Source organism: Canis lupus, chromosome 8 (genome assembly GCF_011100685.1).
Source record: "Canis lupus familiaris isolate Mischka breed German Shepherd chromosome 8, alternate assembly UU_Cfam_GSD_1.0, whole genome shotgun sequence".
NCBI classification, from domain to species: Eukaryota; Metazoa; Chordata; class Mammalia; order Carnivora; family Canidae; genus Canis; species Canis lupus.
Window position 1 is genome coordinate 53,497,593 of NC_049229.1, and position 14,742 is coordinate 53,512,334.

The 14,742-nt window shown below is 33.1% G+C and overlaps 1 protein-coding gene across 21 annotated transcripts in view; it reads right to left on the reverse strand.

Annotated features, from left to right (window-relative positions):
* Window positions 1-14,742, reverse strand: part of CEP128 (centrosomal protein 128) — a 397,326-nt gene that overhangs the window by 275,406 nt on the left and 107,178 nt on the right. For all 21 annotated transcript variants that reach the window (XR_005363617.1, XR_005363616.1, XR_005363618.1 and 18 more), the window contains one exon: window positions 12,616-12,767. Coding sequence is in view for 17 of the 21 variants with exons in the window: in XM_038545463.1 (XP_038401391.1) it covers window positions 12,616-12,767 (152 nt within the window). In the remaining 4 variants the exon portion in view is untranslated. The remainder of the gene's footprint in view (window positions 1-12,615; window positions 12,768-14,742) is intronic.

Here is a 14,742-nt window from a genome sequence, read left to right on the forward strand (position 1 = left end):
GGGCCAATGCAGTAACCATTTCACAAATAATTCTTCCTTTACAAATAGAACCTTCTGTCTTTTCTAACCTTCTAATTTGGCTACATATACTATTATCATTTTCTTTTTGCCAAATGAAGCAGACACATGTAAAAGGACATTAATCCCAAATAACAGGTTCCTCAGTCTTTCTCAGTGATTAAAAATAATTATTTCTCCACAAATCCTATGAGAATGTATCTGCTTCATACAACTAGTTTCCTTGTACTTTTTAATGAAACATGATACTAAGCTCAAGCAAAGTACAGAAAATAATGTTCAATTAATTAAATACATTCATTTCTTTGTGAAGAAATAAAATATTAACTTCTGTTTCATTAGCCATGATGTTCACTACACAGAACATTTTATATGCACATTTCTTCAGAGTGTTCAACTTAAAAACACAAGGGGATATATAATTAATACTGAGGTCCCAGCAACACACTGGGGAAATTCTGACCTGGGCACACATATCTGAAGTACATTTCTGTTTTCTTAGTTCTTCTCACACTCTTATTAGACTGATAATTTTAACTCTGCAACTCTGATATTTAACTAAAATAGGTACTTTGGGGGAAGAAAATTTGAATATAGATAGTATAAGACCATTCTGCTTTAAGCAGATTGGTATTTGGGACTGCTTTTGATCAGAGGTGGAAGGACCTCTGATCATACATCTGCTATGAAATGCAAGAGGACAAAGCAGGTATCAATAAAAGACGTACACTTTTGTCTTACCAATATTGAGGTAGGCAGCTGAGAGGACCAAGATAAAGTACATAGTTAAACTAAGGAAATATTTTATCTCTAATTATATGTATGTATGTATTGTAATTATATGTAATTCATTATATGTAATGAAGAGGAGAAATTAGATGTAGCCTAACACTTAATATTATAGCTCTACATTATCATAGAGTATTATGGATTATTGGAAACAGATCAGACACATTATCCTACATGATACAATAATACTGCACTTGAGAGTTTTGAGTTGAGTTTTGTACTTGAGTTTTCTTCATTTCTCAATTTTGATTTCTTGAGAGAAGCTAAGGAAGGCTAAATGAGATAAAAGAATCCTATTTTCTTTTTTTTAAATAAGTACTGTCTCAAACAAAATTAATGATCCCTTGAGATATTGACTCAATCCATTAGAATGGCTACTATTAAAAACAAAAAAACAACAACAAAACCCAAAAAAATAACAAGGGTTGATAAGGATGTGGAGAAACTGGAACTCTTGTGCACCGCTGAGAGGAATGTAAAATGGTAAGCCACTGTGGAAAAAGGTATGGGGGTTCCTCAAAAGATTAAACGCAGAATTACCTCATGATCTAGTAATTCTACTTTTGAATATATATCCAAAAGAACTGGAAGCAGTGTCTCGAAGAGATTTATACACTCATGTTTATAACAGCATTATTTGCAACAGCTAAATTGTAGAAGCAATCTTAAAAAGGAAGGAAATCCTACAATATGCTACAATATAGATGAAACCTGAGGACATTATGTTAAACGAAATAAGCCAGACACAAAAGAACAAACACCGTATGATTCTACTTATATGAGGTATGCAAAATGATCAAACTCATAAAGTGTAATAGTTATAATGCTGGTTACCGGAAACTGTGAGGGCAGGGGTGGTTAGGATGAGGAGTCGGAGTTATTATTTAATAGATACAGAGTTTCAGTGGGGATGAGGAAGAATGGTTGTACATTGAATGTATGTATTCAATAAATGTGAATTTATTTAAAACCACTGAATTGTGTGTTTAAAAGTGGTTAAGATGACAATTTTATGTTTTGCATTTTTTACCACAATTAAAAAAAAAGAAAAATAATAATCCTTTTCTTGACTCCAGTAGATTTTGTAGGAAGGGCTAACTATGAGGGATGTTACTTTAATCAGCTCTCAATAAAATCCAAGACTACCACCTTCCCACCATACAGCCATGTCATATGTAGGCAAAGTAAAATCAGTGTGCTTTCTATACCAATGGGAATTCAAGACATGGCTCCTAACCCAATTTCATGCCAACTAGTCACATTCCCATCTGTTAAGTTCCACCTATGTTTAAACTAAGTAAATTAAAAACTCAGTCACACAACCTCATTCAAGTGCCCTAAGAGTACATATGGTTAATATACTGAACAGCACACATATAAAACATCTCCATCATTGTTTAAAGTGCTACTAGACAATGTTAATCTAAAGCAAGCATCGATTCATATCAATATAATGACTTTTCTTTATAATCTTTCTTCTTGTTATGTATAGGTAGAGCTCCTTTCTTGTTCTTAATATTGATTACATATATCTCTTTTAAAAAAAATAAATTGCATACATTTTATCTAAGAGTAAAGAAAATTCTATTTGTTTTCAAAAATCAATACTTAGGATAATACTTTTGTGAAAACAATGTGACTGACCATGATTCAGTGTCTTGTTTTTAGTTTAGAGCTGATCAAAGTTTATTTTATTGTGATATTTGGTTTTACTCATTGTCTTAGCTGACAATACATACCTGACTTGTTAATGTTAATTCACCTGTGAGTCTATGTGTTTTTTTTTAAAATATCAATTGGAAATAAAGAGAGCATTACTAATTCCTTTCCACCCAGATACTTTTCTTTTTCTTTTAATTACTGCCTGGACTATTAGTCCTATTACATCGCTGAATAGAAGGGAAGTGTTTGCTTCATTTCCCCTCAGTATTTCACTATTAAGAACGGTGTGCCATAGGTTTTTAGTAGATACTCTTCAGTATCAGAAAGTTTCTTTCTCTTCCATTTTACTAAAAGTTTCCCTAATTAATGGATGTTGAACTTTTCATAAATGCTTTATCTTTATCTGTTATGACATTAATGATTTTCTCTTACACTCATTATAAGCATTAAAAAAATGGCACTGCTATAATGAACCAAATATATAGGTATAATAAATAAACATGATACCAATATTTTGTTCCATATATGTTCCATGAATATCTTCCCCCAATGTGGCTTGTTCTTTTCATTTTCCTAATGCAGCCAAGTGTAAGGCAGAAATTTTTTTACTTTGTTCAAGTCTGATTTATAATTAGTTTCATTTATGATTCATGCCTTTGGTGTCCTAGTAAGAAATCTCTGTTTACCCAATGTTGTTAGTCATAGTATAGTCATAATAAGTACATAGTAAATACACAGTAAGTCAAGTAAGACTTATTTTGGAAATCTTTTTTTTTTTTTTTTAAGTAAATTCTATGCCAAATGTGGAGCCTGAACTCACAACCCTGAGATCAAGCATCATATGCTCTACTGACTGAGTCAGCCAGGTGCCCAGTTCCACACAAAAGGGGCCAGCTGAGGTAGATCAGGGACTACCAATCCCACTTAGAATCACACCTGAAGAGCTGAGGTATCACCCCAGAAAGAAGCAGCCTAAAGTCCCTGATGCAGAGGTTCTATTGAGAGGAAGAGGGAAATGATATAAACAGAGAACTCAGCAGTTCTAAGGGGACTGACTTTATTTGTAACAGAACATAAAGAAATAAACATCTAAGGATGAAAACAACAAAGACAGCTAAGAAGAGTGCTCTTAGAATCAGAAAATGCTCCCAGAGACTGGCAACACCAGTCTCTGCAAAGAGAACCAACTTTAATGGAATCTGACTGTGGTACAATTTATATCCCAGGGCACTGAGAGATAGATAGAGAAGAAAGAAAGAAAGAAAAGAAAAGAAAGAAAAGAAAGAAAGGAAGAAAGGAAGAAGAAAGAAAAGAAAAGAAAAGAAAAGAAGAAAAAGAAAAAGAAAAAGAAAAAGAAAAAAGGAAGAAGAGAAGAAAAGAAAGAAGGGAAAGGGAAAGAGAAAGGGAAAGGGAAAGGGAAAAAAAAGAAGAAAAAAGAAAAGAAAAAAAAAGAAAAGAAAAGAAAAGAAAAGAAAAGAAAAGAAAAGAAAGAGAGAGGGAAAGGGAAAGGAAGGCTGAAAAGAGAAAAAAGCAAAAGCAATCAGCTAGCAATTAATAGGATAAAAGCTAGGTAGGATATCAAGTCAGATTAGACAGACATATAATGGGGAGATCAAAGGACTAGAGAGTCAAACAAAGCCCAGCTAAAACCACAATCATCCCTGGTGGTCATGGAGACTTGGCACATATTCAAGGCTGCATCCTCTGAGAAGTAACATCAGAAACTGCACACTGCAGAGAAAAAAAGTTTCACTGAACTATTTCAACCAATTCGCTAAACTAATCTAAAAGCAAATAATAACAGCAAACCCCAGAAGGTGGGAAGTTAGTATTCAGACTAAATACATTATAAAAAATGTCCAATTTCAACAAAAAAATAGTCGACACGAAAAGAAATTTTAAGTGTGACCTATTAAAAAAAAAAAAAAGATAATCAAAACTACCTTTGAGGGGACCAGATTTTGAACTTAACAAAGATTTTTTTGAAAGCTATTATAAGTGTGTTCAAGAGCTAAAGGAAACCATTTTTTTTTAGAAAACCATCTTTTAAAAGTAGTATATGGTGATAATGTCATAGAGAACAGCAGTAAAAAGACAGAAATTATTTTTTAAAATGGAAATTCTGAAATTGGCAAGTCCAGTAAGTATAATGAAAAATTCACTTGAAAGGCTCAATAGATTTGATCTGTCCAAAGAATAAATAAATATAATTTTTTAAAAATCCAAAACCTTTTTTTTAAAGATTTATTATTGAGAGAGTGTGTGTGCATATGCACATGCAAGGAGGAGAGGCAGAAGGAGAGGGAGAAAGAGAATCTCAAACAGACTCTCTGCTGAGCATAGAGCACTACACAGGACTCCACCTCACAACCTTGAGATCATGACCAGAGCCTAAATCAAGAGTCGAATGCTTAACTGCCTGAGTCACCCAGCTGCCCCTAAAATCCAAAAACTTAAAGCCTCAAAGAAATGTGGAATATTAACATATATGCAATAGAAATACCAGATGGAATAGAGAAAGAAACACAAAAAATTTAAGAAAAAATAATGCCTTAAAGTTCCCAAATGTGAAGAAAAACATTAAGCTATATATCCGAAAAATTTGATAAAGTGAAAGTAGGATAAATACAAAGAACCTTCATCCAAACATATCACAGGCAAAAACAATGGGAAAATGTGGAAAGCAGCAAGAGAAAAATGACTCATCATGAATGAGGAATGCAACAGGATCGGAAGTTGACTTTTCATGATAAATAAAGAAGAACAAAAACCAGTGGGATGGTATAGTCAAAGTGCTGAAAGAAAGTCAACTAAAATCTAATATACCCAGCAAAATTATCTTTTTTAAATGAGGCGGAATAAAGACTTTTTTTTTTTTTTTTTTGAATAAAGACATTCTTGAGGAAGTTTTTCAGGTTGAAATCATCTGATACTATAAGAGCAATTCAAATCCACGCATTAAAAAAAAAAAAAAAGGAGGGCCAGCAGAGTCAGGTGACTCTACCACCATATTCACAAATGAGTGTACCAACGAATTAATGCTGAACCCAACATAGCGATGGCTCAAGGTTTCTTATCTTTGCAATAGAAAGAGTCTCAATGACAGCATCAGTGTGGTAACATGTATAAAGTTAGTTTTCTCCATGAAGCCCCAGTAGGGCAGCTGTCAAGATAGTTTCATGCTTCCCTATTAAACCCCCATTTGAGTGTGTCCCAATTTCTCGTAACCTAGAAAGAACAAATATAATTGGGCAATGTGATATATAGTAAGCTTGTAAAATTATAAAACCTTTGTTCAGATTTTCAATCACCAAATACCAATTCCTATTGAAGATATTTCTGCTATTTTTTGTCTTCTGATGATTCTTTGCTTTTACATTTATGGCTCTGTCTTGGAGGACAGAAGCCATCTTGGTACTGGATGGATGCTCCTCATGCCCAGTTCCTATGGTTCAGACCCCCCATATACTTGCTCCCCATTTTAAGTCTCACTATGATTCTTCCCAACCATGTTGAAGGGTGCCTGGCTTTTCTAGTGAAGTGAAACTCCAGTGCTAAATGTGAGTTTAATGATTGTGAATTCACTGAGGGCAATGAATGTTATCTCATTTGTGTACCCCCAGATTCAAGGGGGTACAAGATATAATATGTAAGACATAATAGACTCTTAATCAAAATTTATTGAATCAAAGACTGAATAAATTGAGGTTTGTTTTTTTGCCAATTAGTAGAAAAACCAGATAATAAAACCATAAACTAAACCATAAATTATATAACTTAAGAATATATAGAAGAGAGATAGAAGCCTGATAAAATTTTTCAGAGGAATAAAACAAAATGTATCTAATTTTTGGTTAAACACTACCTACCTATCCAGCTCTTAATTTCAGTTACTATATATTTTGGTTCTCAGATTTCTATTCTTTTTATAATGTTCTGTTCTTGCTAGAATTAACTATCATATGATCTAATTTCTTAACCTATTAATAACCAATGGCTTAAATTTCATTTCTGTCAACTCCACTATCAGAACAGTCTCTATGCCTATTCCTATTTCTTGCTAATATCTTGTTTTCTAGTAGTTTTTTTCTTGATATGATTGCTAAGTTTTGATCAAATGCTAAACACTGTATGACAAATTATAGAAATAATATGAGGGCTCTGGTTGATAATACCTTCCTCCTCAAAAGATGTACTTCTGTTTAGATGGGCAGTTAGCATAGGGACAGATAATGTCACAAGGAGATTCAAAGTTATGTTAGTCTTCATGACTGTTAGTACACTTCCAGCTTACCCAGACTCCTAGGGTTTAGCTCTTTGGGTATCCCAACTGGAAGTGTGGCTGTTTAGCAGGGCCCTTCTCCTTAAAGGACCTAAGCTCTATTGTAAGCTCAGTTTGTGATTAACACTTCTCAGGGTAAAGGTGGTGCCAAGTGTCAGACCTAAAGCTCTGCACTCCACTCCTCAACAGAATACATGATTCCTCCTGTTATTATACCCAGATAGCTCTCTGATAGCTTCAAACAATTTTTAAAAATACGGGTCTTACCCAGTTTTTCTAGTTTTTTTCAGTAGGAAGTTTGGTCTGCAACAAGCTAACCTACCATTAACAAAGGCAGAAACTGTTCTTTAATCAAAATTGCCAGTTGTTTACCTAATCTATTAATCCATAGCAAACTATAGCCTAACACAATCACAGGTTCCTCTCAAATAAGTACTGCCTCACATAAACTCATACTTCATGCAAGTTCAGTACTAGAAATTAAATGTTTATTAATACATTTGAAAAAACCTGCTAACACTGACCTTTGCTTATGTTATCCATGTGTTACTAAAAGTTTTTTTTGGCAAAGATAATTTATAACCATTCAAACATTTTCAAGAGTATAACAGTCCCATTGACTTTTTCATTGCTTAAGGCTAAGTATAATCTCATTTCTCCTTGTAGAAAGCTGCCTGAAAAATAAACATCTAAAACACAATTTAGATCTCCACTTAAAATGATATGCTATCAAAAATCACTCTAAAGGTAACTATAAAGAATACAGGAATAATTAATGAACAGTTAAAATATGCTTATTATAAAGTCTACTTTATATCCCTTTAGTGGCATTGGTGGTGGTCAAGAAATGAACAACTATCAATTACTAAGATTCTGTGAAAAATATTACCTTGTTACATATCACCTATTTTTCCATAGCAAGTCCTTCAATAATTATTCCCAAAGGTGTATGATACCTTTATAATTGCTTTTAACATCAAATCTATCTATAATTAACGTAAGTTACCAATATTTCATTATTCTGTGAGGAATGTAAGTTTCTTCCTCTCCTCCACCCTGACTCCATGCCTGTGTCCATGCACATCACAGAGACATATATAAAGGCCTATGTATTTAATTTATACATAAAACACATGAGACAGAAATTATCATGACTTCAGAAAATAAAGAACTTTAAAATAGACACTTTTATTCCTAAATTATTTCTTTACTAGTCATATTAAATAGTCAATATTAGTGATGTCTTAAAGGAAAGTTTAAAATATTTGGTCCACTTCTACTTTCTGGCCTTATGGAAATATTCATGCAACTCTTGAGTTACAGAAAACAGAAAAGCTGCCTTTCTTCACAACTCCTATATTTTCATATAGATGAAAGATTTGAGAATTACACTAATTTATCTTCCTCAAGGTACAAAAGTTTATTTAGTTTTGGAGTTTTTACTTGTAGGAGATCTCTGCCAGTAGTCATCTTTATGAAGAACTCAGAGTATAGAGCATTTGTGGACTTAGAAATCTGCTTCAATGCAGGTTAATCTGGCTAATAACAGAGGCAGACCTCATCTCCACTAGGTTCAACAATTTTAGCCTGTCTGTAAAGTTTTGCTGCCAATATTTGTTGTCTTTATAATCTGTGTATTAAAAATTACTTAGTACTCAGTACTTTATTTTACAACAAGCACTTGGATAAGGAAAAAATTATTAAGATAAAAAAAGAACCAAAAATTATAGACAGGGCATTAAAGTCTCTAAGAAGGGTTTAAAAGTAGTATTGAAGGGGGCACTATTACATAGCAAAATAGCCAGCTTTATATAAAAAGTGCAAGAATCAAGAGTTTATCTTAAAAGCATGTTAAATGGAGCAACATTTCTTCTGTTCCTCATGTACTAATCATCAAAAAGAAAAGTTATTATTGATTATCATTTCTGTTTTCCACTACTCTCCTTTTAAAAGTAAATTATGGCATTACAGTCCCAAGTTTCTGCTAATGAATAATCATGTCAGTTGTCACTCAATTATCACTTTCAACATTTAATCTAAATTATGTACAGCACCTTGTTTTTTTTTTCTTTCTTTGAAGTTCCCCCATTGAATTTAAAAGTCAAATTTTTTCTTCAAGAAAAGTAAGTTGATGGAAGATGGAGGCTGAGATTAAATCAGGGGGAATCATTGATCAAGGATACTTGGAATTCTTATGAATACAAATAGCCTATCAAGGTTAATGAGGTTCAACTCAAGTTTAGAAGAAGAAAAAAATGTACTTGGTATTTTCTATGCATATACAGATTTAAGGTTTTAGGTACGATTTGAAAGGTAAATTATGCAAACCCAAAAAAGCTTTCATTCCGGTTTTTTACAAGCTTAAAACACAGTTTTTCTCCAGTACAAAACAACTGCTTAAAATATATACTCTGGACGCACAAAAAGTAATGCGATTAATAAGAGCAAAGGTCCCCTTGAATACTGACAGACAACTCTTCCAGAAATTAATGTGCTTTTAAAGAATGACCAAACAACAAATGTTAGCTTTAAAATTAACCATAAAAGTGTTCTACGATTTATACTTCAGTCAACAAATACTAACTGAGTCCTAATATGGATAAGACACTGTCAAGGGACACAAAGAAATAGAGATAAGACCTGGTTCTTTCCCGATACTCATCTATGATTTGAAAAAGGACATAAGTATTTTATTCATAAGTGGCTTCCAGAATGCCAGAAGTTTGAATTACAACATCAATACATACTGGAAAAAGGCCCAGAGCAAAATCTGTGCACAGCAACATATCAAAAGAAAATGTAAACAGAAGGCTGCGCATCAGAGTGGAAGGAGAGAAAACTGTGAGAAAGACAAAAGTAGTCAGTTCAACACACTCCAGGAACAAAAACAGAATCTGGTGAAGTAAATAGATCTCTGGTTATAAGGACTCTGTTAAAGACACGTAGTGGGTAGCCTTACCATAGGGAGGAAACAAACAGTCCTTTAGATATCATTATTCTCTGATTCTGTTCACCAAGCAGCTCTTTGGTTATTAATTCACCTTGCTAAAACCAAGGTATAGAAAATTGGGACACTGGTGCTCTGCATAGAATAGTGTTTAAATATCCGTACAGAGCCCCCACAGGGTACATTAGTGAACTGGTACTCTTTTATACAATGCTCTCTGATGAGTTTCATGATTAGTATGAACCAGTCTCCTGGGTCACATTAAATCTAGGACATAGAAAATTCAAGTTTCCAGATGTGAGGACAAGACCTTGAAACCTGAAGTCTTCACCAAAACAAGGACATCGAAGTCTTATTTGTCTTAGTGACAGGGCAGCTTTCTTCTGCATTCCCCTATCTCACTCATTTTGAAATTTTAAAGACATTTACCCATATACTTTAAGGCAGTGTGAGAAGATTAGTGATGTGAATAAAAGGACAGGATGTAGAAGGAAGGATCATCACTTGTAGCTGATATAATCAAAGGAGGCTTCAGGAAGGAAAAGACTTAGGATTTCCACAAAAAGAAGACATTATAGAAACAGTGAACAACTAGATAAAAGACCCCGCCCCCCCCAAAAAAAATGGAAATGAATAGGAAAGTTTAAGAAAAAATGAGTTTTCAAGACTGTGTATAAAGTTTTGTAGGAAAGGTATTAGGAAGTTGATATTAAAGACAAAGAGACTAGTGATTGAACAAACTGAACAAACCATAAGAAAAAGTATTATGGCACATGTTTGGGGGCTTGACCAATAGTCACATTTTGTGCATGTCTTCTAATTTATATGTGGTTTCTAAAAAGCAACTAAAGAAGATTAATCTTCATTCTTTATAGAATATATAAGGCAACATCAAAGTTTTTTTAAAAGAGAGACAGCAAGCACAGTAGGGCAGAGGGAGAGAGAGAATCTCAAGCAGGCTCCATGCCCAGCACAGAGCCCAACATATATGGCTTAATCTCACGACCTTGAGATCATGACTGAACCAAAACCAAAAGTTGGACACCTAACCAACTGAGCCATCCACGTGCCCTCAACACCAAGTATTTTTGAAAAATAAATATTACTGAATATTTTTGAAAAATAAAGCAGAAACTAAATGCTTTTCAGTTAAATGTCAAGCAAATACCCAACAGAAGTTACACTGAGTGATCCATGACTGATTCCCTCACAAAGTCTACACTAGATGTCATTTTGAGAATAGCTTGGAGATATTCAAAAATAAGCCATAATCAGAAGTGTCACAAAAATCTAAAATAATGACTATAAATTTAATTATTTTATTGTTAAAAATAAAGTTGGGGGGGGGGGGGGAACTGGCTAATGGGAATTTCTTCCAGAATAAACAATGTCTTTTTGTAATTAAGATGATGGGAAAAAAAATCTTTCATCTTCCAAAAGGAATTTGAATTAGACGAAAGATAAACTCAAAGAACTTTCTGCATCAATTTTAGAATGTTACCTGCACACAGAAAAATCTGCCTAGCTTTTGTTCTTTGCTGTGTCACCACCACCTAGAACAGTGCCTGACATGTAATAGACAGTCATTAAGTATTTGATATGTGAGTAAATGTTTAACCTCTCTGTCCAATTGTCTTTCACATCCAAACCCATGCAATCAATCCAAACTAGCCCCAGAGAACACCAACTCTTTCCCTAACCCAGGTAAAAATGTAAAAGAACTATTGTTAGGACAAGGGGAAAGACAGGCTCTTTGAAGGAGAGCACTTTTAAGGCATTATAATTTTTCTTAATGCTTGTGTATATGAGACTTTTTCAATTGATTCTGCAAGTGGTAAATGAAACAATACAAAGGAAGGAAGGGAAGAAGGACAGACCAGTATGTGGTTATAAACAGCTTAGCAAAGTGATTTTTCTACCTTTGATATTTATTAGCATAGGGGTTTTTGTTTTATTTTTAATACTTAACTTTAGCAAAATAATATTATAGCACTTTTGTCAGTAGGATCAAGGGCTAAAATAATACCCATGAAGCAAACCCTAGAAGTCCTACAATGACAATTGCTCTGATAATATTTCAGTTAAGTATTTATTATACATATAGAGGGCTTTTTAAAAAGTATGTCAATATTTCATTATCTTTACAATCTGCATCTTGATCCAAATCTAAAATACATTTTCCATTGATTCAGACAAGATGAAAGAGAAACTCAAACTGCAGTAACATTAAATATTTCCTTTAGATTATATAAAGTTAGACATATTTAGGACCAATTTTCTACCTTCCATTATAATTTAGAAAATTCTTCAAATGTGGCACCTTATTACAATCAGACTACAACTCCACTAATAAAAACAGATATAGAAAAGGCATGGTACATATCTATTTCCAAATGTGTCATCTGTGTTTGATCTAATTTACATTAATTATAATTGGAATTAAGACATTTCCTTTTTAGGAAGTTCTTTTTTTTATTATTTTTAGTATTTTCTGATACCTCAATTCTGCCTCATGCAGAGCAGTGAAAGATTTAAAAACCTTTATGGTTCCAAAGAAGAAATATCAGTAATACCTGTTTTGCTGTGCCTTCTGTCCATATCACCCCCAAAATAAATGATAATTCACCATTCCTTCAAAGAAAGGCCCCCTCTATCTGAAGGAAGGGCTCAATTGCCACTACAACAAAAATATTTTCAAGTTTAATCGGTTCCTGGCTTTAAGGTATAAATGAAAGAGAAATGAATCCATAGGTATTTCTATATATAATTAAAGAAGTTATCTATATAACTTTACATTATGTATACTGAAACTAGAGTTCATAAAATATCACAAACTTTATATTAAAACTTTACTAAATAATTCTATGGGGGAAAAAACTGAAATCCTTTGAATACAATTTAAAAATAGCAAAGTCACCTCAACTTGTGCTGCAAAATGTGCTTTCTCCTTGTCTTTTCGCTCCATGCACCGCTTCGCTTCCTCTAACTCAGATGTCATCGCACTGAAGTTCAGCTGCACCCTCAAATCTGACATCTGCTTCTCCAGATTCTCCTTTTCCTGCTCAACCCCTTAAAAGAGAAAGCGTAAAGCTTGATGGTTGTTCTTTATTCACAGGAGAATGTACTTTCAAATGTTACAAAGCCTTGATGTTCTAATATTCCAGCTAACATAATCCACTTATTAACACTGTCACTAACAGACTTTTCAGAATTTGCCAGCCTATTGTAACAAGACTCACTCAGTATTTGAAAATATATACATTGATGTGCTATCCAATACTATTCCATTTTGATACTAAAACTTGAAATGTTTCTAGTACAATTGAGTTCAAGAAAATCCTACATATTTTTCTTTAATTTTCTTACATTCCTACCTCCAAAGTCTAACACAGAAATACTGAAAGAATTTTCAAGTCATACATTAGCTGAAAGTTACTGAAGTTGACACAAAATAGTTACTTCTTGCAAAATAAACAAATGATACTGTTAAATCTCTGATTGTGTATGCCCACTAATTTACTTACTAATCCTGGAGACTGCTACCTGAAATTGTATCACCCAACAATACAGACTTAGTATTTGATTCAACATACTTGGTCTATGATGCACAGAACACTGTAATACAATCATCTTCATACATATATAACACAAAAACCCTTTCTCAATGACCTTATACCTCAAGGACAGAATACAAGACATATAAATAAAGTACTTCCTTGAGTCTAAGATGCCAAAAATTGGAATATCTATTACCAATTTATCTGTTTTTCTAGTAGTTTCCTTTCCAGGAAGGGAAAGGAAGGAAACACTACCAAATTAAATTTACACATCATTCATAAGACACACCTGAACTTAAGAGATATCAAAGTGTTCAAAATTGTGCATCTTGGATACCCATGGATGGAAGAACATACACAGGCATTTTAATAGCATGACAAAACCAATGACAGATACTATACAGGTATTTTACAGATACAGTTATCATACAGAAATAGTACAAAGGATAGAGTGATTAACTCTATCTTGATGAAAAACTAAGCTAGGAAGAATTAGAAACTAAGTTAGATTTAAAGAATGAATACAGAATCTCACCCAGCAAAGGACATGGGAGTTGTGATAATTCAGGGAAAGGAAGCAGCATAAAGCACAGAGGTACAATACTGGATTTAATATTTAGGTAGCTGCACACAATACTTCACATACCTACCACAAACGACGGAGGAAGAAGGAGAATCAGTAGGGTGTTTATACATTGTTAGGGAGCTTAGAAATTATCCTATAGACCAGGAGTTAATAAACGTTTTCTGTAAAGGGTCAGATAGTAAATATTTTAGCCTTATGATCTCTGTCACAACTACTCAACTCTGCCATTGTATGGCAAAAGTAACCCAGACAGTGAATAAATGAATGGGAATAGCTATATTTTAATAAAGTTTATTTACAAAACTCTGGATTGGCCCATGGGCCATACTTTACATAGCTCTGCTAGGTTTCCAACTTGAAAAATATGTATATCTGTCTATATGTAAAAGTATTCATTATTAAATATATATTTTAAATTTTATATTTAGATAGGTATATATGCATGTGTACATGTAATATGTATCTCTATAGTGTCTATCAATGTATGGACATACATATCAGGACATAGATTAGTGTATATACATATATAAAATAACAGGAATATATATTGTATAAAATATGGAGATATTAACACATATGAATACATGTATAAATACATATAATTTATGAAACATTTAATGCAGACATAATAATTTGATAAGTTTCATAATCTAGACACACATAAAATAGTATGGATATATATAAATATATACCTATGCACAATACTTACCTATGAAATATTTAGCAAAGTTAAAATACTTAAAACATAAGGTGTAAAACATAAACAGTGTTGCAAACACTCTCCTCCCACACCCAGGGGATTATCTCATATGCTCTACTTTGAAGAACACTTGTTATAAACATGATGGATCAGTATAGCATAGCAATTAAGAGTTCAGGTTTGGGGAGAAAAAGATTTGGG